At 38.7% G+C, this 27,586-nt stretch overlaps 1 protein-coding gene and 2 non-coding genes across 3 annotated transcripts; 1 reads left to right on the top strand and 2 right to left on the bottom strand.

Moving 5' to 3' along the window:
• Nucleotides 1–14,545: 14,545 nt before the first annotated feature.
• Nucleotides 14,546–14,617, bottom strand: trnae-cuc. The gene has a single exon. It is a non-coding gene; the product is annotated as a tRNA-Glu (tRNA).
• A 2,321-nt stretch (nucleotides 14,618–16,938) lies between these two features.
• On the bottom strand, nucleotides 16,939–17,010 carry trnae-cuc. Its single transcript has one exon. It is a non-coding gene; the product is annotated as a tRNA-Glu (tRNA).
• A 311-nt stretch (nucleotides 17,011–17,321) lies between these two features.
• cops6 (COP9 signalosome subunit 6) lies at nucleotides 17,322–25,111 on the top strand. The gene is made up of 10 exons (XM_039747376.1): nucleotides 17,322–17,427; nucleotides 20,638–20,763; nucleotides 21,159–21,290; nucleotides 22,436–22,524; nucleotides 23,261–23,323; nucleotides 23,450–23,497; nucleotides 23,582–23,696; nucleotides 24,248–24,340; nucleotides 24,501–24,601; nucleotides 24,780–25,111. Exons 1-10 carry the CDS (start codon nucleotides 17,385–17,387, stop codon nucleotides 24,918–24,920), a joined length of 951 nt encoding a protein of 316 aa, XP_039603310.1. The 5' UTR covers nucleotides 17,322–17,384; the 3' UTR covers nucleotides 24,921–25,111.
• The last annotated feature ends 2,475 nt before the right edge of the window (nucleotides 25,112–27,586 follow it).

Here is a 27,586-nt window from a genome sequence, read left to right as displayed (position 1 = left end):
GACATGATTGAAGTGTTTAAAATTATGAAAGGAATTCGTACAGTGGATTGAGTCTGTTATTTTAAAACGAGTTAATCAAGAAACATGCTAGGTGTGAATTTGGCACAAACATTAAGACATTTTTCTTTACACAGAGAACCATTGATACATTGAGTAAGCTACCAAGTAGTGTTGTAAACAGTAAAACTTCAGGGACTTTCAAAACTCGACTTGATGTTATTTTGGAAGAATTAAGTGAATAGGAACAGCGAGCTTCGTTGAGCTGAATATCCTGTTCTCGTCTAGATTGTTCTAATGTTCTAATATAAACATATACTGTAAGGGTCCTCTTTGAAAAAGTAAACATGTTGTCATTATTTTTAGATTTGGTTTTGTTTTCGTTATATTCACCCATTCTTTCCACTACAAATAGACAGGAGATAGAACTAAAATAATAGTTTTTGCTATAAAGTCCAAAAGATGAAAGCATGAGAGCTAGAAATGTGAAGAGTTTTGTAATTCTTCTTTTGTTTGTGTTACTAAGAAATTTTTGCATGTATAATATATATGTCGTCACACATGTGAGTATGGGAAAGAACTTAAGGGCTCTGGTGATAGTAATTGCCCACCAAATCAGGGGTTGGCTTTGTGTTCTAATGCCTTCTCTCTTCCTCCCTCTGTAGAATGGAAGATTGACAGCTGCTTCACCACCGACATCACTTGTGTTATCTACCCTCTTGGACCCGTCCCTCCCTTCCTGCAACTCATATGACTGGACGTTTGGCTATTTTGAGGCAGTTCAATTCTGAGCTCCCATCTGAAAGGATGTTATTGTGTCGGCAACTTGTTGCTTGTTCTTCGTTGTTGCCTTATTTGAGTTATATGGGGTCACCAGGGTCGTACCCCAACACTTTCACATTGTTTCCTCTTTACGATGCATAAGACTTTTAGTGTTCTGGACCCTACTGTAATAATTTCTTGATGGAAATTTAATAGTGATATTTGATACCAGATGATCAGTTCTAGTAGCTTGATAAATATTTGGCATTTTGTGGGAAAAAAAACAATATTTTATTTTATGTGGTATGATGTGAAATCTTGCTTATAAATTCCATATAACCAGGGGGGTGTAGTGCCTTTTCTGATAATCTGACATAACCAGGAATCATGGACAAATGATTTTTGCCAATTTTGTAAATGTTAAAATGGCTCCAAAGTTGCACTACAGATAAAAATGGGCCCTAAATTGGGTCCGGGATTAAGAAGTAAAAAATCCTGTCTCAAATGTTGCCTCTTCTCCTACTTTGAGCCATGACTGGTTTACAGATCTTGTTGCTTGAAGCTTTCCATCCATCCATCCTTTATCCAACCCACTATACCCTAACTACAGGGACACGGGGGGTCTGCTGGAGCCAATCCCAGCCAACACAGGGTGCAAGGCAGGGAATAAATCCCAGGCAGGGTGCCAGCCCACCACAGGACACACACAAACACTAAGCACACACACCAAGCACACACTAGGGCCAATTTAGAATCGCCAATCCACCTAACCTGCATGTCTTTGGATTGTGGGAGGAAACCGGAGCGCCCGGAGGAAACCCACGCAAACACGGGGCGAACATGCAAACTCCACGCAGGGAGGACCCGGGAAGCGAACCCAGGTCTCCTAACTGCGAGGCAGTACTAAAATTCGAAAGTCTCAAAAAAATAATAGTAATGATCACATTAGTGCAAAATAAATGGAATTTATTACTCGGTGAAATAATGGAACAGCGAAAAGAGATCAAATATATTGTTCAGATTTGAACTTTAAGTCGGAGACTTGTAGATCATCTAATTCGCATTGCCATCAGGGAAAAGCAGTGTTTCTTCCTAATGTAGAGGTGTATCTGCAAGAATTAAAAGATTTGTTGTTTGGTGAAAGTGAAATCCACATACATGAGTGGCAGAGACACAAAACGGCTGGTGTATAACGCACACCAAGCACACACTAGGGACAATTTAGGATCCCCAATCCACATAACCTGCATGTCTTTGGACTGTAGGAGGAAACCCACGCAGACGCAAGGAGAACATGCAGACTCCATGCAGGGAGGACTCGGGAAGCAAACCCAGGACTCCTAACTGCGAGGCAGCAGTGCTACCCACTGCGCCACCGTGCCGCCCTGAAGCTTTCCTAATTTGTGTTTTTTTATCACTTTTACTGAGAGATATCAATATGTATTATTGGCTTTTTGACTAAGTTAAAAAACAATATATACATTATAATTTTGATATGTCATTTGATTGATTTTATTTTGGACTGCAACTAACCAATGATTTATTTTTGTTATTTAAACAGGTTTGGTCTGGAATTCATATTTCAAAACATTAAGAATATTTTTATTTATTCACACATGCTTTCATTTCATTTCCTTGTGTGTAACATTAGTGCGCCGCTTTATTAAGTCAACACTTATGTTTATATTGTTAAATTCCACAGCAGTGCTTGCCATTGTACTGCTCACTTCAGTTTGCTCATGGGTTCACTTAGGTGACCACATTAGAAAAAAAGGCAAAGTGAGGGGAAACCTGTTGAGGCTGCACATCCTCTCTCACTACTGAGAAAATTGCTTTATAAAAGAAACAGGTTTTGAGCCACAAATTTCAGACTAACATAACACACGACCCATAAACTTGAATTCCTAAGGTATTAAAAGAAACTGATATGCTGTTGAGGGGTGAATAATTGATGGAGGCAGGGAGGTGTGGGGAGGTCTTTACTGATTCACACATGACCAATCTGAATTGCTACAAGGAAGTGGTGGAGAAAAAAATAACACCACCTCAGAAACCACCTCCTTTGAACAGGAAAGGATGAGTTGTGTTTAGTAATTGCTGGAAAAAACAGGCAAGCTTTGATTGAGAACAAATTCCAAATCCATTCCATTCTTCACGTTCACAGTCACCTGATAATATCTTAAGTAGCCAGCTGTTGTATGGAGGGGAAAGACAAACCAGCATTAATAGGTTGATTCTGACTCCTCCAGATGGGCACACCCTGGCAGTAAATTCCAGATGCTATCAGTCCACTGTCTTATGTTCTTCTCCTGCTTTTCTATGTACTTTAATTATTGCAGACTTCCGAAGTATGTCTGAACAGTACTGTACATCCCTGGGTAAACCCCTCAGAAATGCAAACACCTGTTATTAGGCCCCCTCGTCCTCCTCTGCAGGCTGAATAGATTCACTGTTTCAACACCTTATACTGTAATTTGGGCTCCTGCAGGTCAAAGTCTTACGCACTGCAAACTCTTTGCCTCCCCCTCTTTGCTCTCATTCTTTTATAAAATGCCTTCAATAGGGAACATAATGCCTATGCTTCATGTTGTGAAAGCACTAAAACAAATGATTTATAGTATGCCGCAATGGCAGGTTTCATAGATAGGCCTGTTGTGTCAAGATTAAGATTTTAAATCACAAGAATGCAATTTTTATTTATCTATCCTATCATTACTGTGTGGCTTAGACCAAGTCAGTTAACCTGTGAAAAATACTTAAAGAACATTGAGATGGCATTCAATACAGAAAAGACACCATATACAGTAAAATTAAGGATTTAAAAGAATAACATGCTAGAAACTATTTCAGATGTTCATCAGGCTTATGCATGCTGACTTATTTCTACTTTACCATTTTAATACTAGGGATGTTCAAAAAGTGTTTTAACTCTATTTATTAAGAATTTCAAAAACAAATTACATCACTTTTCTACATAGTGCCCTTCCTTTACGATGCAATTTTCCCAGCGTCGTACCAACTTTTTAATGTCCAATTACTATTCTTCCCGCCTTCACCATTTCCAGTGAAAATATAAAAGTGCAGAAACGTTTTAAACATCCCTCATACAAAGCTTTTGTAAAACATTTATGCTTTATTTGATTATTTTTTTTTGTTGAATAATTTGCTAATATTGCACATTCAAAAATCCAGACCTGATTGGATTTTACCAATTGTACTGAAAGAAATGAAAGATGTATTCTATAAAACTGAGCAGTCACTTGAGAAAAGAGAAGTACCTGAAAACTGGTAAAGTAGCAGATGTGACTCCAATGTCCAAGATGGGAGACATAATAAATTCTGGTAATTACAGACCAATAAGTTTTACTGCTTTACCATGCAAAATTCTGGAAACTATAATATGAAATCAATTTTAAAAAGTACCTATATTAAAATAATATTCTAAATGGCAGCCAGCATGGGTTTACGAGAAGAAGATATACCAAATCAATCATTTAGCTTATTTTGAAAAGGCAATTGTAATATAATAAAACCATAATATAATAAAAAAGCATAAAACATATACTTCATTTAGGCTTTCAGAAAACCTTTGATACTGTCCCACACTGAAGATTCATTTTGAAACTAGAAGCTGTAGACATCAGAGGTAACCTGCAAACTGGTTAACCACAGGATGACAAAGAGTACAGATAAGAGGAGAATGCTCCATGTAGAGTGAGGTCACTAATGGAGTCCCTCAGGGGTCTGTCCTGTGTCCATTACTTTTTCTGAGTTACATTATTGACATATATTTTGATACAGTTAGTATACTTGTAAAATCCACAAATGAAACTAACACTGGAGGAATGGCAGACACTCAGGAGAGAAGACTTGGACAAGCTTCACAAAAAACACTTGGAAAATGCAGTGTAATGTAGAAAAGGGGTGACACGGTGGCGCAGTGGGTTGCGCTGCTGCCTCACAGTTAGGAGACCCGGGTTTGCTTCCTGGGTCGTCCCTGTGTGGAGTTTGCATGTCCTTCCCATGTCTGCATGGATTTCCTCTGGGTACTCTGGGTTTCCTGCAGGTTAGGTGCATTGGTGATCCTAATTGTCCTTGGTGTGTGTGTGGGCGCGCCCTGCGGTGGGCTGGCACCCTGCCTGAGGTTTGTTTCCTGCCTTGCGCCCTGTGTTGGCTAGGATTGGCTCCGGTAGACCCCCGTGACCCTGTAGTTGGGATATAGCAGGTGGGATAATGGATGGATGTAGCAAAGTGCTACACGTGGGCAAAAGGAACAACAATGAGACGCTGTCCCAAATCACTGACACCTATAACATAAAGTGATAACAGCCTCAATGGAGTGGAGCTTTGGAGGTCCACAGTCTATTGTGCAATTCTCACGCTCGTTTAATCCAATTCAGGTTCCAAGGCAGGAACCAACACTAGATGGGGCACAGGCTCGTTACAAGGCTAAAAGCTGGCAGTTTTTTTTAACTTGAGTTTCTGAGTTCACCACCAACACCTCCCCTCAGAGATTCATGTAATTTAGCTGGTTTTTGTGTACAGACTATTACTGTATATAGTGAGTCATAAATTTATACTGACAATATATTATTTGGTGATTTCTTTCTCCAGTGTTGTAGGTGCCAGGAAGGAACAAGCCCACCAGGAGGAGCTCATGCCCTCCACACAACAGGTGGCAATGTTCCTCAAGGCTGGACCATTTTAATACACCCACAGAGTTACATGGGAGTTGGAGTCCGGAGAGGCAGCCCTGTGTGGGTTTTGGGGACCACCAGAGGGCATTGCTGGTGAAGGATTGCTCTGGTTCATGTGGAACCCGGAAGTGCTTCAGAGGACTGAGGCAGGAAGCTGAAAGAAGTTCCCAGGTCAACTGTAAAAGAGAGTCCCTTGCCCCCTGATTTTGACTCGATCGGGCAGCACTCTTACAGGATGGAAGAATGAAGAATTTGTTTTGAATAGTGTATTCTTTATTGATGTTTTCACGGGTGGTTTTGGTAAATAAATATATTTAATTTTATCCCAGAATCATTTTGGTAATTACTGTGTTTGAGTTTTGGGGCCCAGGGGCACCCCAGGGTGATTACACATTTGAAACCAGCTCTGCATTTACTTTTTGTAAGTATCAGTACAGGTTTTGGTGTTTTTTGTCTTGTTTTGCTAAACTGTATGTTTGCAATTCAAGTTATAAATCACACAAGTAATGAAAAGGTGAAACATGTGATTGCCAAAATGTAGCCACAGAGCTACTAGTCCTAAAGAGCATGTCTGTCATTCATGAAAACACTACACAGTAGAGAGAGCAATGATTTGGTCACAACATTATTAGGTCTGACTATACAGCCCTGTTTATCTAATTGTGTCAATCATTGACAATCATTTGCGTCAATTAACAAGAACAACAGCCCCAGCACTGAATCGCGCAGGACATCCCTTGTAACGTCTGTTACTTTGGAAAACAGCCTCACAATTCTGAAAACATCTACCTGCCACAGTCTGAATCCTTGCAAATTATTGCCTACTAATCAACCTCTTATGGGACACTAAATCAATAAGTTTGTGAAAGTCACACCATATGAAAGTGTATACTATAGTTGTCAAACATTAATTTGTTTTTTTGATAAAGTTCCAACCAGTCTCTGATCACTCCATGCTAGAGGATTTTTCCTTTCTGCTTCCACCTGTCTTTTGACAGTCCTTCTTGAAGACTCTTTACACATTATCTTAGAACAGAAGATTAGCTCTCGTATATCAGCAGCTTTCTGGCCTTGGAAATGTAGGACTTCATTTCTTGTGCTCTGCTCTGAATTTACTGTCTTTTGAATGTTAAAATTATACTTCATATAACTCCGATTGTATATAATATGATTAGCATTTGAAAGTCATTCTAGACAAAAGCAACTGCTAAATAAACAATTATACCAAAATAATAATGTCATGTTTAATGATATTTTGCATGTGCTTTGCTGTTGATCCAACTTAAAATATAGCCTATACGGCAAAGTGAGGAGAGGGGTTTGTGAAATGATCAAGTAGGCTTCATTGAACTTTAACAGCGATTTAATAAACACCAGCAACTCGGAAGAACAGCATGTGCTTGCAGTGCACACACATATGCAACACACTATCTATCATAAAACACATACAGTTGTGGCCAAACGTATTGAGAAAGACACAAGTATTCATTTTCACAAAGTTTGCTCCCTCAGTTTTTATGATGGCAATTTGTATATACTCCAGAATTTTATGAAGGGTGATCAGATGAATTGCAATTAATTGCAAAGTTTCACTTTGCCATGAAAATGAACTTAATCCCAAAAATCCCATTTCCACTGCATTTCAGCCCTGCCACAAAAGGACCTGCTAACATCGTTTCGTTAACACAGGTTAGAGTATTGATGAGGACAAGGCTGGAGACCACTCTGTCATGCTAATTGAGTTAAAATAAAGAGGTTCATTTGTTGTGAAGAAGGCTTCAGGGCGCCCAAGAAAGTCCAGCAAGTGCCAGGACTGTCTCCTAAAGTTGATTCAGCTGCAGGACTGGGGCACCACCAGTGCAGAGCTTGCTCAGGAATGACAGCAGGCAGGGGTGAGTGCATCTGCATACACAGTGAGGTGAAGACTTTTGGAGATTGGCCTGGTTTCAAGAAGGGCAGCAAATAAGCCACTTATCTCCAACAAAAACATCAGGGACAGACTGATATTCTGCAAAAGGTACAGAGATTGGATTGCTGAGGACTGGGGTAAAGTCATTTTCTCTGATGAATCCCCTTTCAGATTGTTTGGGGCATCCGGAAAAAAGATTGTCAGGAGAACAAAAAGTGAGTGCTACCATCAGTCCTGTGTCATGTCAACAGTAAAGCATCCTGAGACCATTCTTGTGTGGGGTTGCTTCTCAGCCAAGGGATTGGGCTCATTTAAAATTTTGCCTAAGTAAACAGCCATGAATAAAGAATGGTACCTTTGAGAGCAACTTCTCCCAACCATCCAAGAATAATTTGGTGACTAACAATGCCTTTTCCAGCATGATGGAGCACCATGCCCAATGGCAAAAGTAATAACTAAGTGGCTTAAGAAAAAAAAACATTGAAATTTTGGGTCCGTGGCCAGGGAACTCCCCAGACCATAAATCCCACTGAGAACTTGTGGTCAATCCTCAAGAGGAAGGTGGACAAACAAAAATCAACAAATTCTGACAAACCCCAAGCATTGATTATGCAAGAATGGGCTGCCATCAGTCAGGATTTGGCCCAGAAGATGATTGATAGCGTGCCAGGACGAATTGCAGATTTCTTGAAAAAGAAGGGCCAACTCTGCAAATATTGACTCTTTGTATAAACTTAATGTAATTGTCAATAAAAGCCTTTGAAACTTATGAAATGCTTGTAATTAAACTTCAGTATACAATAGAAACATCTGACAAAAAGATCTAAAACCACTGAGGCAGCAACCTTTGTGAAAACCAATATTTGTATCATTCACAAAACTTTTGGCCACGACTGCAGTAAATGCACAATGCCATTTAACTTCCATATGATATCTCCCCCTATTTTAATTTTAAGCACATAGCTGTAGCTTAACTCAAGATGTAACATTCAAAACTGGTCACTTGTTCACTTAATCAAGGTAGTATAATAGTAACATTATATTTCTGCATTTAAAATCAACATTTGCATCAGAGTCAGCACAGGTTTTCTTTTTTTTTCCAAAACATTTTCCAGTCCTCCTTCTCAACTCTCCACCCCAAAAGGCCATACATAAGTGCTGCACCAGTCTACAGCTCAAGTCACTTAACCAGTTTGCACACCCGTCCCAATCTAGTCACAATTTGTCCAGAAAGAGGGGTTGTGGGCAAAGCTTCCCTTTGACTGACAGGAACAGTCTCTGATACAGTTGTTTCCTCACTGTACTCTAATCAGGCGCTGTTGGGATTGGCTGGGGTACTGGCCCAGGTTGGAGGTGATGACGGTTCCACCATAACTGTGCTCCTTGCTGCATCCTGATGATAAAGGATCTTGAAGTGATGCTCTCTTCTGAGATGACTGCTACCATAGACCACAACTTTTCATGGTCCAGCTTGGAGAGTACGACATCCCTTGGTCGCAGGACAGAGAAGAGCTTCACTCTGTGGCAAGGATTGTAGTAGTGTGCCTATTTCACCTTTTCCATCCTGTCTTTGTCTCCCATAGCTGTTATATCAGGCCATTTTGGAGTGAGGTTTTACTCTAGGGCAGCATTTCTCAACCTTTAAGTATTTGCGACCCGAGTTTTCATAACAGTTTTAATCGCGCCCCCCGTAACATTTTTTTGAAATGTAAATGCATATTTTATTATACCTACTTAACTTTTATTGACATTTATCTAATTCTATATTTATTGTTCTAGTATCAGAATGTAGTTTAAGTTAATTTGTTTTGGTTTCAACAGATGTTTTTTTCATATTTTTGATTCTTGTTTTCTTTTTTTCACATCTTCACGCCCCCCTTTTTGTTATTTCACGCCCCCCTATGGGGGCCCGTCCCACAGGTTGAGAACCACTGCTCTAGGGTGGGCAGGGTGGTCCTCACTTTCCTTCCCATTAACAGTTCTGCTGGGTTGAAGCCTGTAGTGGAGCATGGGGTGGACCTAAAGCTGATCAAAGCCATTACAGGATCTTTCAGTTTTAGGATTTTCTCTGCTGTCTGTACAGCTCTTTCCGCATGCCCATTGCCCTGAGGATATTGAGGGCTGGACGTGTAGTGTCTAAAATCAAGAAGTCTAGTAAATTCCTTTGATATCCACATTGGAAGACTGTGGCCCATTATCACTCACCACCTCAACTTAGATACCAAGCCTGGTGAAAACTGTTTTCAGATCTTGGATTACTTGTGAGTTTGTCATTGAGGGCAGGTGCAGTATTTCCAAAAAATCTGAGATTATCAGGTTGTTTTGGCGCTCATGTTCACATAGGCCCATAGCAACTGTTTTCCAGGGTCTTTCTAGAAGTGGTGTGGAGATGAGAGGTTCTCTTTGTTGAGTTCTTTTCAGTTCCTGGTGCTTTTGTTTTTCAGGAGTTTGTACAGTGGCTATCCCATTGTGATGAATCTTCCGAGATAATTCACCATTCCCAGAACTCTTTTCAGCTCTTGTACATCTGTTGGTGGTGGCATCTGCTGAATGTATGCTGACATAACCTTACTCTAACTCCAATACACAGATGGAATATCTCAGCTTAAAGAACTGTTGAGTTATTGACCCACCATATTGCACTACAATAAAGTAATTTATTACTTCATTAATTTATTGCCTCGGTAATTTAAATTTGCATGAAATGTCTATAAAACCTCTATCTTTTCCTCCTAATCTGATTTTCACAATTCTTCATCACATGTGCAATGCTATTTCTTATCTTTATGAGAAGTTGTGCTTGCTCTTGATGCTGTTTCCGTCTTCTGTGGCTGACATGATTGGCCCAGTGACATAATCAAAATCAAATTTATCCTGATCTGATCTAGTGTGAATAAATAAATGACCCCTCACATGAAACTAAACTCAATTCAATTCAAAATAACCTCCACGACTGAGATATGTAAAGCAAATAAGCTACATAAAAGATCAACAGTCACAATTGTGCTTTAAAGAGTTGTGCGATTGATAACACCATTAATGCTTCTTAGATGAGTGGGATAAAGGAGAGACAGGGTGGTTTACAAATTTAAAGCGATAACTGTGCACTGTTATTTAATCATTAAGGAATGAAAACACTTTAATATAGTGAATAACAAGCATAAAATGTTTGGTATTGATTATTCTCTTCTTCTTCTCCTTACAAGCCGAAGTGTCTGATGCTTTTTCATTAGATTAGATTAAATAAACTTTATTAATCAAATGGGAAGTTCATAATCAACATCACATGGATCTGGTCCCTCAATCAGATCCTAAAACAACCAGATTACTACTTTCTGAACCTGGACTGTCAAGGGACTCAAATAGTAAATAGTGTCCGTTTTGCCATCACGTTACAGGTTACTACAAAACTAAGCCTAACCTCTTGATTCAGTTGACTCATTTATTTCATGTACATAGTTAGCTGTCTTAAAACTGAGATGTCAGTAGTTTTATCAAAAAGAACATTGAAATAATCTTTACCAAAAAACGTAGATCTAGAATATTGAAAATGCTAAAGTATCAAGCAGTTCTCCTATTCTTCTTTCTGAGGTATAACAAGCATTTTTACCTACCTTAAGGTGTATTAAGAAGGAGTCGCTCATAGCCCTGAAATGTTCAATCAATTTTTTAAATAATGTAGTATGTGGTATCTTGTTTTAGCTAACTAATATATAAATCTTAAAGCTCAAAGAAGACCATTTATTTGCAAGTTATTCAACATTGATTTTTTAGCTGGCTGTAGAATGCATTTCTCCTTTATAACACAGTAGAATCAATGCCTGTTTTACTTTGTCCAAGAACAACCAGTATTCTCCTCAAAATGCACAGGACAGTTACCCAAATCAGCTCCTTGCTAATGGGTCATCTTTTTGAGTATTTCATTCACATGAAGCACATCATATCATTTTTTATCATTCACCAATAGGCAATCAATTTTTTCAAACCCTCACTGCTAAAACCCTGTAAGAAGTATTTAGAGCAAGGATTCCGATTTAAAAGAGACTGTGCAGAAGGTAATTCTCTCATAGATTTGGTTACTTTATGACTATGTCTAGAGGTTTCTTCTCTTTTCAAATAAATAATGCAATTTTCCGAGCTTTAACACCTTGTGACTTGCTATGATAGTGTTTTAGTATGAATAAATCAATGATACAGACTACAATAATGTAAAAAATCTTGAAACCAACAGTTCACAGCTCGCACCAGCAGTAATGTTTAGAAATTATTTTGAAACACATTGCATGGGAGATTTGCAGTGAATTCTTCTTCATTAACGAGAAGAATTCTGATTTTGATGTTCTGCACACTCCTTTCCCCTCTCTCAAGGACTACTTTTCAGCTCTTTTCTGTGCTTCATAAATAAGCAGCCTATATGGTGTGACCTGTAGGGGGTATCTCAGAACTCCAAACCTCAGACACCAGTCCTGGGTTCAAATGATCTTTTATTCACAACACCTTTACTGGTTTTCTTCCAAAACACAATTCTTTTTCTTTGTCTCTCTTCCCTTCCCTTCCTCCACTCCTTCCCACAGAGCTTTGTCCACCTCCTTCCAATTCTGACTCCCTGACTGAGGTGAGGTGAGGTGGCTCCTGGGAGTACTTCTGCTGCCAGAACATTGTACCCAGGAAGCACTTCTCAGTCAGGCGGAACAACCATAAAACAAGAGAGTCCTATCTGGACAGCACCCCCTGGTGACACTCAACATGGTTGCTTCTCAGAGCTACATTTCAACAACAACAACAACAACAACATTTATTTATATAGCACATTTTCATACAAACAGTAGCTCAAAGTGCTTTACATAATAAAGAATAGAAAAATAAAAGACACAATAAGAAAAACAAAATAAATCAACCATAATTAACATGGGCGGCACGGTGGCGCAGTGGTAGCGCTGCTGCCTCACAGTTAGGAGACCTGGGTTCGCTTCCGGGTCCTCCCTGCGTGGAGTTTGCATGTTCTCCCTGTGTCTGCGTGGGTTTCCTCTGGGCGCTCCGGTTTCCTCCCTCAATCCAAAGACATGCAGGTTAGGTGGATTGGTGATTCTAAATTGGCCCTAGTGTGTGCTTGGTGTTTGTGTGTGTCCTGCGGTGGGTTGGCACCCTGCCTTGTGCCCTGTGTTATCTGGGATTGGCTCCAGCAGACCCCCGTGACCCTATTTGGATTCAGCGGGTTAGACGATGGATGGATAATTAACATTGAATAAGAGTAAGGTCCAATGGCCAGGGAGGACAGAAAAAACAAAAAAAAAAAACTCCAGATGGCTGGAGACCAGACCATGAGACCGCCCAGTCACCTCTGTGTACATTTAATACGCAACCCAAGTGGGTGTCCAAACCAAGAGCCATACCAGAGGAGCACTGCCACCTATAATACTTTGGGAATGAACCATGCTTGGCATCTTCTGCCTGACTGGGAAAAGAAAATAGGAATCATACCAACCAGAATCAGCATTCATCAGTGCCATCCTTCCATAATGGCTTCCCATCAAGGTAAGGTATCTATCGCAGTCTTAGTGAGGATGCCAGTCCATCCATTATGTCTGCCCCAATAGAAATGTAGCTTTTTTACCTCAGAGCTGGCTGTGTTGCTGTTTCAGTTTAGGTCAGTGATAACCCATGTACTGTATGTATTTTAGTTGCTTTTGGTCTTGAGTATTTGATGCTGAGACATCCTCTAATACTGTGCTTTGATGATTGTACTGTTTGTTGACATGACAAGGTTTGATGATTGATCTTAATTGTCTGTGTGCTTGCAGAGGCATTATTTGACTAAAGATTTATAATCAGTTGTGCTTGTAGCACAAACTTGATGGTTTGTGCAAGTGTGATTCAGTTCACTATAATATCTCCATGGTTATGACTCCATATTAAAATTGTCATTTGTTAGTTTTATGTGACCCCATCCGATTTTTCATACCAAGATTGCTACCGGTGATTGTCCTGTTATGTAGAAGTTTCCCCTCTGCTTTTATTATTACTTATTGTTTTACTGACATGCTTGTACAACATTTGAGAGATACAATAAGTTATTTTTCTTTTTTACAGTTGGAGCACAAGCAAGTGAAGTGACTTGTTCATAGTCACATAAGAACATTCTGTCACACAACGATAGTGTCTGGATTTGAACCCAGACTCTGGAGTCCAAAGCCTTAATCACTATGCTACAATGAATAATAACGATAACCTTCTCACAGTCCATTCATCTCTGCATGTATTCATTAAATTACAGGTTTGCAGAGAAACCAGCAAACTCCCAGAAGCAACCAAGGTAGGAATCAAAGTTGAATGAGACACCAGTTGATCCCTTATTCACAGCAGGACAGTATAAAGGTACTAGACCACTATGTCTGCAAATCTTCAAGACCAAGGGAAAAACCAGAGTACCCCGAGGACACTCGAGAACTGCGTGCAAACTCAATGTTGACAATGACCAGCCCTGGACTGAGTGTAGGTCCTTGGAGGTGAGAGGCAGCAGCACTAATAATTTCACCATCAGGGCACCGCATGATAAAATGGTTCCAAGGATAAAGAATAAAGAAAATAGGAAGGGGCTATCAATAGATAAGGTTGTTCTACTTAAAACAGGAAATTACTGTGTAAATAAATGTATGTGCAGGGTGATATCAGGGAAGTGTACCTTGAACTAGAGTCACTGGAGCATAAAATGAATTCATCAGGAAAAAATAAAGAGTTTTATTGAATATTGTGAGATTAAAAGACTTATGTATATGTATATTTATATGTATATGTAGATATTTGTATATGTATATGCATATGGATATTCATATATATATATATATATATATATATATATATATATATATATGTAGTGGCTAAAACGTTAGTGTATGGTCAGATGTTTTAAGTTTATATTTTATTATGTGAGAAATATGAGGGTTTTTTTTTTAAAGTCAATGAATGTGCTCGCCCAGTAACTGCCAGTAATAAACCACTGAAAGACTAAATTCAGCCTAAAGAACAGAGTAAAAAGCTGATAGAAGTCAGGGTAGCAACATACAAAGCAGTTGCAGAATACGGAGTGGTGTGAACACAAAGCAGTTGCGGAATATGGTGTGATGGAGTAGATTTCACAGATTTTTCATCCCTACGGATTGTTTAATATGCAAAACCTTCCTTCCCTGACCGGGAATCGAACCCGGGCCGCGGCGGTGAGAGCGCCGAATCCTAACCACTAGACCACCAGGGACAACCTGCAAAGCTTTCACTTCAATCTAGGTAAAAAGGTATCAGAATGGCTACACTGACTAGTAATAATATTAATTTTTCATAAAATATTAAATTCTATTTTGCTTCTGAAATACGAAAATAGGTAGCCAATGCGGGTCACAAAAACTCAGATGTCATTGTCTCACATTTGCCTCACTCCATATGTCTCTAGTTGTACAGTCTATACGTGTGTGTGCGCGTGTGTGTGCGTGTGTACACAGACCTGTAACTTTGAAGAACTTAATCTGCGGAAGGATGGGTGATCTTGATGGGTTGCAGGGTCATGAATCAATTGCGGGAATACATTAAATAAACAACTACTCCAAATTAACACTCTTTATTGTAAACTTCATAAGTAAAAAAAATGGTTCTAGGAGCGCTGTACAATATGGCTGACCCTGCGCCAAATGTCATGCGAAAACGCTATTTCAACTCGGAGATTAATAATGTACAGTATATCAAAATCAAAAGTAAAAAACTACAAATAGCATTTTTAGCTGACTTAAGTAGATCCTGTGATTCCTCAAAATTATAACAGTATGTGTCGATGAATGTATTGATTTGAAGACAAGAAATTCACAAGAATTTCATGTGCAAGCCGGCCTCTGAATACACGTGTTGTGTATTAATACATACATTAATACATCTGCGCGAACACGAGGAGATCCGTGATATTCAAACCTTAGTGCGCCTGCGTCAAATCCGACGAGACACTGACATTCACGGGGCACAGATATCTTCATAGCAGGTGCCAGGCAAACCATGAAACATAACTACATTTTTTGGATTACACAACTATCCTGCTACATATATACACCATAAATTTCTCGTAATAGGAAGTTACACTATAACCTAAATCTCACAATAACACGTTTAAAACCTTGAAATTATGAAAAAATACATACGTTCCGTTAACTGTGTTGAAATAACAGAAGACGTGCTTTTGGGGGGCGGGTGGCTGCATATTACACTTGTGAAAACGTAAAGTTTCTTATTTTTAATCTATTTAGAAAATGCATGTATGGCATAATACTCAGACGTTCTGAGTTAACTGTTTTGAAAGACACGCTGGTCAGGTAGGCTGCCGATGCTAAATTGTCTCGCAGTGTGCGCGCGTGCGTGTACGCGTGAGTGTACATCCTTTGACAGGCTAACGTCCTGCTTTACCGCCGATGCTTGCCTCGTTAGACTCCAGCTTCCCTGTGTAACATACCCTGGGTTTAGAAAATTGATGGAAAGATGGATCATTTTTACGTTTTTTTTTTTTTTCATAACATCAAAGAGACATTTTTTTGTTCATGCGACGAGCGTGGCGCATGGTTCAGGTTTGTTCAGACCGCCCACATCGCTGCTTATACTGACGGAACTTTCCAGCCTGAGATACAGAGAGACGAACACGCGCGTGCGACTTTGCTATCATTGAAATACTTTAGGATCTGTTTTACCAACAGGAGTATCCATCCGTGATGCAGAAGAGGAAAATACCGTATGCGAAATCTACAAGTTGAAGTGCTCTCGGTCAAGCTAAATTTAAAACGTAATAGGCCTACCAAATGTTTCTCTCTGTTAAGGGTATGTGACGTGCAAGAAAGAGTTGCTTACGTTGGAAAAATATATTATCTTATTCGTTGATTATTAACATATTTACATTAGCTGTGGGATTATTTAAATTGAAAGAATGAACAACCATTTGTGTGATTTAGTCTAGTGTTATGGGCATCCGTTTTCGCCTATGCTTATATGATCCGGTCCCTGAAAAATAAAAAGTAACCATACATTTCACAAAATTGTACTGCACCTTGTAATTCATAATGCAGGAATAGATTAAAACTGATAAACTGAATGTGACAAGTACGTTTTTTCCAAATCTGTTTATAATAATTTAATTTTAACCCGCAATATACAAATAATAGTAGCTCATATTTAACACCTCACACATCACATGTCTTTTGTTCTCGTTTAAACCACCGCTGTTACAAATATTGCAACGAGTTTAAAATACAGTATTATGGCAGGTATAAGGCAAAGGTAAGCATTAGCGTAATGTAAAGAAAAAGTGGTTTGTACTTTTTTAGGGTGCTTCTTCATTACATCCTGACGTGCACGCGAACATTGAAAGTGCCCAGCATCTGATGTATGCGTGGCTTGAATGTAGTCAATGTACTGGCTGTAAATCAGAATAATTTGGAAGAAGGGGAATTTCCAAGAGATTTAGATGTCTATCTTGTGGATATGTTTGTTACATTCGGCAAATTAACATTGAACACTATCAAATAACTCAAATTCCAAGTAAAACTTAACTTCCCTGACCGGGAATCGAACCCGGGCCGCGGCGGTGAGAGCGCCGAATCCTAACCACTAGACCACCAGGGAGATAACATATCTAACCTTTATCAATATATTTACTTTAACTTTCATTATTAAAATCTAAATGTATGTTTGACTAAAAATAAATTAACATTTCTCTGAAATATAGAAGCACCCTATCTGTGCCTTTAAAACTATAACTTACTTCCTAAACACTATCTGGGTTGCGTTGCTATAACAGCGGTAACAACGTGGAATTTGATTGCTGTGTTTGTGCCGTGCTTGTTAAATTCATATTCAAAACTTAATATCGTTAGATCGCGACCTTCAATTAGATTGGATCGCTAAGCGCATGCTCATTACAGCCCTTCTGTTCCGCCCTCTCCAGTCAGCTTCGCACTAGTGCGCATGTTCTGTTCAGTCCTTCCCGGTACAGAAAGATGGCGGCAAGTAACGGTGGAGGAATGGAAGTAGATGGGGCAGGTTGGTAGTTGTTACCGTAGGTCGGTTTTATGTGTGCATTTCAAGTTCACGTAGGGAGAATTAGACCTTTAAATTTCCGTTGTGCAAGCATTGAGTGTGTGGTACAGTGACAGCAATGGAGCCGGAAGCTTTAGTTAGCATGGGCTAATTGAGTAGAACAGGCCCCAGCGGCGCACAGACTGGAAAATTAGAGGCGTCGGCTTGTCTGTAATTCTACAATGGGTATCCAAACCCTGCTACAAAAGCAAAGGGTTAAAGATAAGTGGCTAGTGGCTAGTGGTGAAGGAACGAGAAAAAAAGTGCACAAATATACGAAAGTGTGAAAGTAATGAGCGCGCTGGCGTTCTTCACCCTATTTATGAATAGTCTCAAAATCTCTTGATGCATAGTTAAAGGAGAGGTTTTCAGTATATGTTTATAAAGTTGTTTGAATTGTTCATCTAATTGATAATGGTAGCTTGACCTAGGATCCTGACACCTAGTTGTGGGTTTGAAATCCGACAGTGATATTAGAGCCACCATCGTAAGAAGGAGGAGCAAAGTAAGGACAATCGACATGGGAGAACATCACGAAGTATCAGCAGAAGAACCGCGGGGTATATGGCGTGAAGTTCCATAGAAATTAAAATTCATATTTTGTTCTATTTTTGGATTAAGGGTTTTTGTTAGGCATGGGTTTCATTTGTTTCTTTAATAGTGATTTAAAATTATTTCCTGTAAGGGCAAGAGTTTGACGATTACTTCATTTTACTAGCATTTCAGTCCACGTAGTGTAGTCTTATTATCAATCGGGTATGTAAGGGTGAAAAACAGCTTTTTTTTTTTTGTCTAGACGGTCTTTTAGTCAGATATTAATTTTACATTGTAATTGGACAGAGTTTCTTTCTTTCTCAATTGGATCACCCTTGTATTAGCACTTATTGGGTGGTTTTAAAGTAAGGGTGTCATGCAGTGCACTTAACAATACAGGATTTCATTCCATCCATAATCGCCTACTAAAGGTTCTTTCAAAACGTTAATTGACCGGTTTTGCTGATGGTTAGGAAATTGCATTTTCTCAATATTTTTGTATTTTTGCCTCATTTCTTAAAAGTATCTTTTGATATCCTTAAGGCTAAAATGAGGTACAATGTCCAGTGTAGCATAGCGTATTGAACAGCCATAACCTCTGTTCTGGGAAGGTAAGCAATTCATGAAGTGTAAGGGCAAATGCATAAAACGTCATATCAGCTTCTAGTTAGTATGCCTTATTGAATCTGTGTCAGTTTTTTTTCCAACATTATACAATTGTTCTTTTTGGAATATAAAGTAGCAGAACCCTTTAGAAATAAAACCTAAAAGTGTAAATACAAATGTTTGCACTATAGTGAAGCTTGCTGTGATTTGTAGTGTTGAACTTGGCGGTTTTTATTTATCTACCGTGTCTGCTGTGTCAAAAGTGGCTAATACTGCTGATTTGACTTTTTAAGACCTACTGGAGTCCACTTTAGGTGCACAGAATACAGTTCAACCACTGCATATTTTAGTTAATGATACTTTGATTTGTGATTGTGTGTGTGTACATGTAGAGGTTAAGGATTTGAATTTCTAAGGTTGACGGTTTAAGTTTCAGTAATGATTGAGTCACTTCACCTGCCTGTGCTCCAATTGGAAAACCAACAGAAATGTAATCAATTGTACCTCTCAGATGATGTAGGTCACTTTGGATAAAGGTGTCCGCCAAATAAGTAATAATAAAGTCTTCCATGACTTTAAATTGAACCAAATGGATACAAATGAATGAATGAAGGCTTGCTTACATTCATAACCATTCTTTCTTAACTGTCATGCAGTTAACAATGAGATGCAAATAAGTCCACAAACTGCTAACCTACTACTTTTATCCAATTTGCACCCTTTAGTTACCAGACAGTTAGAATTTGCATAAGCAGCATGATTCAACCAGGGTTAATAATTTGTCCCTTCTCGTTCCATGGTGTGTTCTAATTCTTTATAAAAAGGTGGTGTTGTTGTAGGTGCAGTGTTGTTGTGTGCTTTATTTGTTTGTTTTCTTCCTCAAATAACATCTTGGAAGGGTCAGTGCATTTTATTTTTTGACGCATGACACATAGGCCCAATACAGTGACTGCTGTGATAAAAAATTTCTTGCAGTAAGAAAACCACCTCATGTAAATTGGATACCTGCACAACATCAGTTGTAAAACTGTAAGGCTTCTAGTGTCTCCTTTTAGCTGCTTCATTTGACAACCATATAAAAAGAAACCTGGGTGGAATTTGAGCTCAGAGGGGGAAAAAATGGTAGAAGCAGTCAATATCTTGTTCAGTTAAGTGCAGACCCCCACTGTCTACTAAGGAAAAGATTGAAGTGAAAATCTAAAGGTTGGCATCAGGAAGGCGATCCAGCCGTGAAAATCTTTCCCCATTTGTTGAGGGCAACCAATCGAACAGAGTGAAACTGGAAAATGGCTGTTAAACTGGCAGAGAGGGAGAGTTACAAAAATAGAAGAAAGAGAGTTGTTTTTGCAGAAAGTTACTATTAGAAGGTGGTAGCAATCTACAGTAATAAGGTGAAATGGATGTGTTGGTCGCAAGGTTGGGTACTTGGAAAATAGATTCAGTCAAAGTCATTAATAGAATTGAGAAGAGATTTAGATAAATGGGACGGATTTGGAAGCTTCCAACGTTGAAGGCTACAGGTACCTAATAACTAATTTCGTACATAAAAAGTTGATGCAGTTAAAATCCACAGTGGAACCTGCCATTAGGAATTTTAGTCAAGCCTCTAAAGGTTTATTTTAAGGAGGCAACAAAGGCCGCTCTTGCAAAACTTAGTCATGCAAGAAAGTAATTTCTTGTTTTCTTGACATGCTTTATATACTTTCTGTTAACCACTTTCAGCATTTTTCAGCAAGAAGAGTTAGGATTTCAAAGATTTTATGTGAGAATTTCTTTAAAAAAAATAAAGTATTCAAAAATAAGTGTAATTAAGCGACTACTTGTTTGCATTTGTACCCATGCAGCGTTTTGGAGCACCAGATGCTGACTGCTAAATATATTTCATTCTTTTATCCCTACTTGTGGGGTTTTCTTTTTAATGAAAGCATAAAAAATGTTGTAGAAGAAAATTAAGACATTATACTTAAGTTCTTCTTATACCTTGGAAACCCAAAAAATAGGTTACAATAACTTAATATTGTTCCATATTTACAGCACCCCCCAATGTTATGGCCTCAGGGGTCACTGGCAGTGTGTCAGTGGCTCTGCACCCACTTGTCATCCTTAATATTTCTGATCATTGGATCCGCATGCGCTCTCAGGAAGGTCGCCCTGTGCAAGGTAAGTAAAATTAGTGCCTTTGAATACAGTTTTAGAAATGGAGAAGACTGCAGCAATCATTATTTTTTGTTTGTGTGAGTGTTCCAAGGAATTAAAAAAGAATTGTGTTTTTTTTTATAACTGTCCTTCAGCTATGTGTTGGCTGTCCTGTCTATGGTCTATGCAATTATACCCATACCAGTGCAGCCCCTGGTCCATTTTGTGCTTTCTTGGCTAGTTATGTTTATTAAGTATAAATGGAACCTCATGCTTAAAGTGTATTTGACTCAGATTACTCTTTCAATTTAATAAGACGCTGCGTGAAAAGGCTCTTGATAAGAGAACTTCATGTTTTGTTGATTGAAGATGGAATGGCTTTAATGTTGTATGATTTTTAAACTTTCATGTATTTCTAGTAATAGGCGCTCTGATTGGGAAACAAGAAGGGAGGAATATTGAAGTGATGAACTCTTTTGAACTATTGTCCCACACCGTAGAAGATCGAATTGTAATTGATAAGGACTACTACTACATCAAAGAAGAGCAGTGTGAGTTTGACATCTTGTTGTTGGTAATTTCCTATATATCATAGCTATGCTGACCCCTTATTTCACCTAGTTTATGTCAGAATCGGGGAGCACATCATAGGCAATACCACAGTATATCTAAAAGCACTCGGAAGCACTTAACCACTGTAAGTAATTGGTGTGTAAATCTGCATATTAACCTAGGATCAGTATTGATAGAGAGTAACTGGGTCCGTATTGCTCCTGTGTGGAGGGAATACTTCTTTCCCAGACTGAACACAAGCACAAACGCGCAGCACGACTTTCAAAATTTTTATTCCTTTTTTCTAATAGTAAAAGAAAACTAAGAGCTGTGATAGCAAAAGCTGTTATAGCAAAAACTTGTAGAAGTAATATTTAAATAAAGATGAAGGACTTTATAACAATCTTCTTGAGGGTGTCTGCAAAAGTTACGTCCAGCATTTTTCTGGAGGTCTTAGATTTAAAGGTTAAAGATGGGCGCTTCATGTGTAGCTCATTCCAAAGATCCACTGTTTTGCCATCAGCTACTACTGTACTAGAAATGAAATAGCCAGTACTTTAAGATCTGTCAAATATCATTTCAACACTAAAAAGTGCATTAAACAAGTCCAGAAATCAATATATTGTGATCATGTACTGTATTACATACTTGTCATTTTCAGTTATTTCCTTTTACGGATTTATGTAATTTTATCCTGTTGCCTTGTATATAATTGTGCAAGCCATTTTATTCTTTATTAGTTTTTTTTTTTCCTATCTTTTTTTTCTCATATGTCTAAAAAAGTTAAAATTATCTCATCTTTCGACAGCTCCTGCTAGGTTTGCCGCAATGGATCATATTTTTCCATATCTTCCTGTCCTCTGCATCTTGCTTTGTTATACCCATCACATTTATGTTGTCTATATCCAACAGCCAACCCTTCTCTTAGGCCTTCCTGTTTTCCTCTTACAGTGTATGGCAGCTCCATCCTTAACATCCATCTCCCAATTTGTGAATTTCCCCTTGGGATTAATGAAGTATCCATCCATCCATCCAACATTGTACCATAATCTGTCTGTCTCTCTCTGAATATCTTGACTGTCATCACCAGCCTACCCCATGACAGCTGCTCTGTTTTGATACCATTTCGTCTGTTCTCTTACAGTTAAGCAAGTCTTCAAAGACATGGAGTTCCTGGGCTGGTATACAACTGGTGGTTCCCCTGACCAGTCAGATATTCATGTTCATAAGCAGGTTTGAATATAAGTTGTATGCTGTAGATTTTTTAGGCTTTCTCTGTTCTTTGATATAGTCCTCTTCATGTTTTAGACTGCAACCACAACATTACTGGAGGAAATGAAGGTTGGGGACCTTTTTCTGAATACCAGCCTTTTGCATTTTAGTACAACTGCAAGTCCCACCAGTAAATTGCTTGTAAAAAAATTATGTCCAACTTTTAGTTTTAGAGCAGCATAATGGATTACCACTTCTGTCTCACTACTACAAGAAACTGGTAATGCTTTTAAACCCAGTCTCCCTCTGTATGGAGTTTACATATTCTCTCCACGTCTGTGTGGCCTTTTCTTCCATGTCCTCCACTTCACTCCTTTTGAGTCAGTTTGTTAGTATCCTGTCCAGACTTGGTTACTGACTAGGTCCCTAGATTTTTTTGCAGTTGTCATTGTTGGTGTACCTTTATTAATCACAGTATGTTTTAAAAGGATGAGAGAATTAGGGATGCTAGTATAATTTAGAATTTCACATAAATGTCTTTCCATTTAACATTTGCTTAAACATACAGAGATATTGCCTGCATTTTATTACATTTGTTCTTCATTGTTTAACATGTAAAAACATTTTCATCTGGTTTATTATAATACAAAATGATAACCAGTAGTTGAAGCTCCCATCAAAGTATCATTATTCACATTTTGCATCCTGTGGTATTCATCTCTTTTTGTTTCCCTCCCACCCATTCCCCACAAATCAGGTGTGTGAAATTATAGAGAGCCCACTGTTCCTCAAGCTCAACCCGATGACCAAGCATACTGATGTGAGTCCATTAACATTCAATTTGTTGTATTTTGTGCCTTTTTCCAACTACATGTAAGGTTATACATATTTTTTTTTTTGAGCATTTGTAGTATCCTTCCTAATAGTACTTTTTCTTCCCCGACAGCTTCCTGTTAGTGTTTATGAATCAGTAATTGACATCATCAATGGTGAGGTAAGAACACGAGTCTGCTATGTAGTAGAAATCTTTGTTTCCTTGCCACATTTGATTTCAAACATTGTTTCTCACTTTTCCTAGGCAACAATGCTTTTTGCAGAGCTTACGTATACTCTTGCAACAGAGGAGGCAGAACGAATTGGTGTGGACCATGTGGCAAGAATGACTGCTACAGGAAGTGGGGAGAATTCTACAGGTAGGAGATGGGATATGATCACACTGCGTCTTTCATTGTAAACTGGGTACTATAGTGAAATAAGTATTTATGGTTCCATCAAGTACTGTGTGATTAAGATTGGTTTTAACTTACAAAATCAAGTCTCTTTTGTTAGGTCAGTGTGGATATGGCTGGTCATTGGCTAGGAGCACCGGACCATTGTACTGCGAATACCATTATCGTGTTATTCTTTTGGTGTAATGCATAAGTTACTTGCACAGGTTCAGTGGGCTTTAGCAAATGTGGAACTATTTCGAATATTACTCTTTAATAATTAAGCAAATTGTAGAATCAAATATTATGCTCTTTTTAACATTTTAGTGTCTTATTGGCAAATCAGTCTTCAGCAGAAACGTTTTTTTGCTATTGGCAGCTGTACTCTTATGCAAATATTGTATTTGTCAGTGCTAACATAACAGTAATTTGGAGAACACAGAGCAGCAAAGATGGAAGTCCTGTTCTTGCTTTAGTGACTACATGGAAAAGCATTTGTCAGTGCCCATTCGTATCAGCCTGTTTTCTAATTTCAGTGGCAGAGCACCTTATTGCACAGCACAGTGCCATCAAGATGCTTCATAGCCGAGTTCGGGTCATTCTGGAATATGTTAAAGCAGTGGAAGCTGGTAAGAATGATCTGCCGAGGAATAGGGGAGATGGGCTTGGCAGTCAGAATGTGTTTTCCTGTACTTTATGTTGATGGTGGTCTCATTTTTCAGTATGATTCTGATAAGCAGTAGTTTCATGCAATATTTGAATAGTTAAATCAATAATTCTGTTTTGTAGGAGAGGTGCCATTTAATCATGAAATCTTACGGGAGGCTAATGCCCTCTGCCATCGACTTCCTGTTCTCAGCACCCATAAGTTCAAAACGGATTTCTATGATGTGAGTATGAAGTACAGTTAGTGTGCCAATCAGGCTTACTTTGTTTAGCAATTTTTTAAGTATTCTTTTCTGCATTCACAGCAGCCACGTTTTAATGATAGAACCTTTTAGTATTCTTTAAATTACTTTTGCAGTTTTCATTTGATTTTCTGAGCAGTGAAACTTCTCTTCTTTACAGCAATGCAATGATGTCGGCTTAATGGCTTATCTTGGCACAATCACCAAGACTTGCAATAGTATGAACCAGTTTGTGAACAAGTTCAACATTTTGTATGACCGTCAAGGAATTGGACGACGAATGAGAGGACTTTTCTTTTAAGCCTTTTTTTTTTCCAGTGGGAAAGGATTTTGGTGTGTGTGGGGGTACATATCTCTATAGCCACAATCAAGAAATGCAAACCAGCCGCTTGGCAAAAGCCCAGTGGACAAAGACGTTGGAAGGAGCAGCACTTGACTCTCTACAGTTGACTCATTTTTGGTTCAGTAAATAAAACACTGTAGTAGACTGCCTGCATTTTGAGTGTTCAGTAATTGAATGGTTTCAAGTTTGCTCATCATCTGGCCCATTCCTGGTGGAAGAGTTGAGTTAAAAGGCTGAGCCTTTTGTTTTTTGTAATTTGAATTTTTAGAAAGGGATGTGTATAAGGCTATGGTGTGAGAAGTAGGTAGGCTAGTGCTACTATTGACCTATATCTCAAACCATGATTCACAGAAAAGTAGCAACCGTGCTGAAGGTGCTTTAAATCAGCTGTATATATGAGTAATATATTTTGTATGACTTTCAAAATGGGTAGAATTCTCTGTATTATGTAAAATAAAGAGACTTTCTGCTCCAAGTGTGCTGCTCATTTTCTTGCCTGGCCAAACTCTGTTAAAGCCGTTTCTGAAACAAGAAATTTACTAAAACACAAACCACCAATCACATGATTGGCTGTATTGTGCAGTGTGTGCTGCTTGTGAAATCGGCACATCACAGTACATTCTTATTAGAAACCCCTTCTTGACTGTGACTTAGCCATGTTGGGGCTTGATTTTTGTAAAGGAGGTTTCCTTTTTGGGGTGCAAAATAATTCTATTGAAAAACTGTTGACAAGAATGGTCTCTTTGGGGAGAGAGAGGACTGTTTTGGTCACTTATCGGCTGATATTTATGCTGAGGAGCTGCGGATCTGTTCCGAATTCTGAAACAAGAGTGACCCTGATCCTTTAAACTTGTGTAAGTTTACCCTATGCAATGTGTTTCCAGTTTAATCTTAACATTTGAAACTTGATTTCTGCCCTTCTAGGCTTTCTGAATTGGTATGTATGACGGTATACAGTCATTGTTTAAGTGCCTCGTTATTTTTGCAAGACTCATCCAATCCTTGAGAGTAAAGAACAACTCCACATGCAAGTCACTGCAATGTACATAACCTAGAAACCTCTAAAAAACATTTCTGTGATGCAGTTTTGATTAGGGGTTATTTTTCTGAACGACAGGCACGTTTTGAGATACACTGCCAAAGTCTGGCCAGGTAGTTTTCAAGCGTTTGAAGTTGGCATTCCAGACCCAGTGATATGTTCAGTCCAGGCGCAGTTGGTCATTTAATGTTTTTTTGGATTTAAGAATATCGAAGGCAAATGCCGTTGGTTATAATTGAATTAATGTCATTGGGCTCAGTGTTTAGGAATTTATCTTTGTGTTGCAGGTGCAGCCAGTCAGAAGTGCTCATTCCAACAGCAGAGACAAGTAATGTAGAATTAGCAGTATAACCATGTGTAGAACTGCACTCATTCCCTTCCACCGACAGTCTATCAAAGCAAACTTAATTCAGGTTGACTAGAAGCTGTGTGCCATTTTGTTTCTTACCTGGAGTAACTGGTAATTTTGTGGAAGGTAGTATTTGAAACAGATATTTAGCTGGGTTAGTGTGGTCTTAAAAGCCATTATATGAGTAATCCATATAATCCATTTCTTCTGAACGGTATGCTGCAGTTTCTTTTGAATGAGCAGATATACTGTTAACCAAGACCAGTATAAAAGGAGTGAGGGATCATTAATAAATGCTCAATAAAACTGAACTGGTGTGGATTGGCAAAGATTGATCCTTTTAAATTGGCAAAGTAAAAATATAATACTGCTGAGCTTTTTCATAGAAAAATTGCTTTCATCCCATTGGAAAATATGAGTACTGTCAGTGCCAAGAAGTTTTAAACCCTTTTCATGGTGATACCATTTAATAACAAGTAATGTAGAATTAGTTGGGGTTCTGAATTATATTGGAAGGCTCCTAAGATCCAAATTCGTTTCCACCATTGATCAGGCTTATAGGTCCAGATTGCTAAAGGCACACCAAGTGACCATCCATGTCTGCTACCCATCATGGCATCTCGTGTTCCCCTGCAGTGGGGGGCCAATCTTTGGAAAAATGTAACCAGTTTTACAGATTGGAGGTGCACACTTTGTTGGGGAGAAGACAGAACACATCCCTTTGTTTTGAAATAAAGACTTTGACTAATATATTCATCCAGCTTCATACTGACCTCTTGTCTCTATAAAAGCCAGGCATCCGCATCTGTGACAAAGCCTAAGTACATATCCCTTTGAAGAAGTTCTGGTAAAATGGACAGACAGAATCCTTACATAAGTACCTTGGGGCCTTATTTATAAAGCTTGTGTCCGCACGAAAAGAGGATCCCTATGTGCTTATGCTACCTCCCACGTAAACGCCTGGATTTATAAAAGAAAACTTGATGTATTTACTTCAGCTCTGACCTGTGCATATGCAACATTTTGGAGAAACTGGCAAATGGCAGCCAAACCAGCTAATAACGGCTCAGTGGTATGAATTCTAATAATTCACTAGGCGGCTGCACTATGCACTAGCCTCTTTGCATTTCTGTTGCTTGCGTATGGGGATGAGGTTGTACAATTTAAACAGATTTTTATTTTCATGGAAATTGTTGCACTTGCATAATAGAACTATTTTACATTAAAGCGAGTAAT

Source organism: Polypterus senegalus, chromosome 3 (genome assembly GCF_016835505.1).
Source record: "Polypterus senegalus isolate Bchr_013 chromosome 3, ASM1683550v1, whole genome shotgun sequence".
NCBI classification, from domain to species: Eukaryota; Metazoa; Chordata; class Cladistia; order Polypteriformes; family Polypteridae; genus Polypterus; species Polypterus senegalus.
Note: the sequence above shows the minus strand (reverse complement) of the source record. Positions and strands in the feature narration are given on the sequence as shown.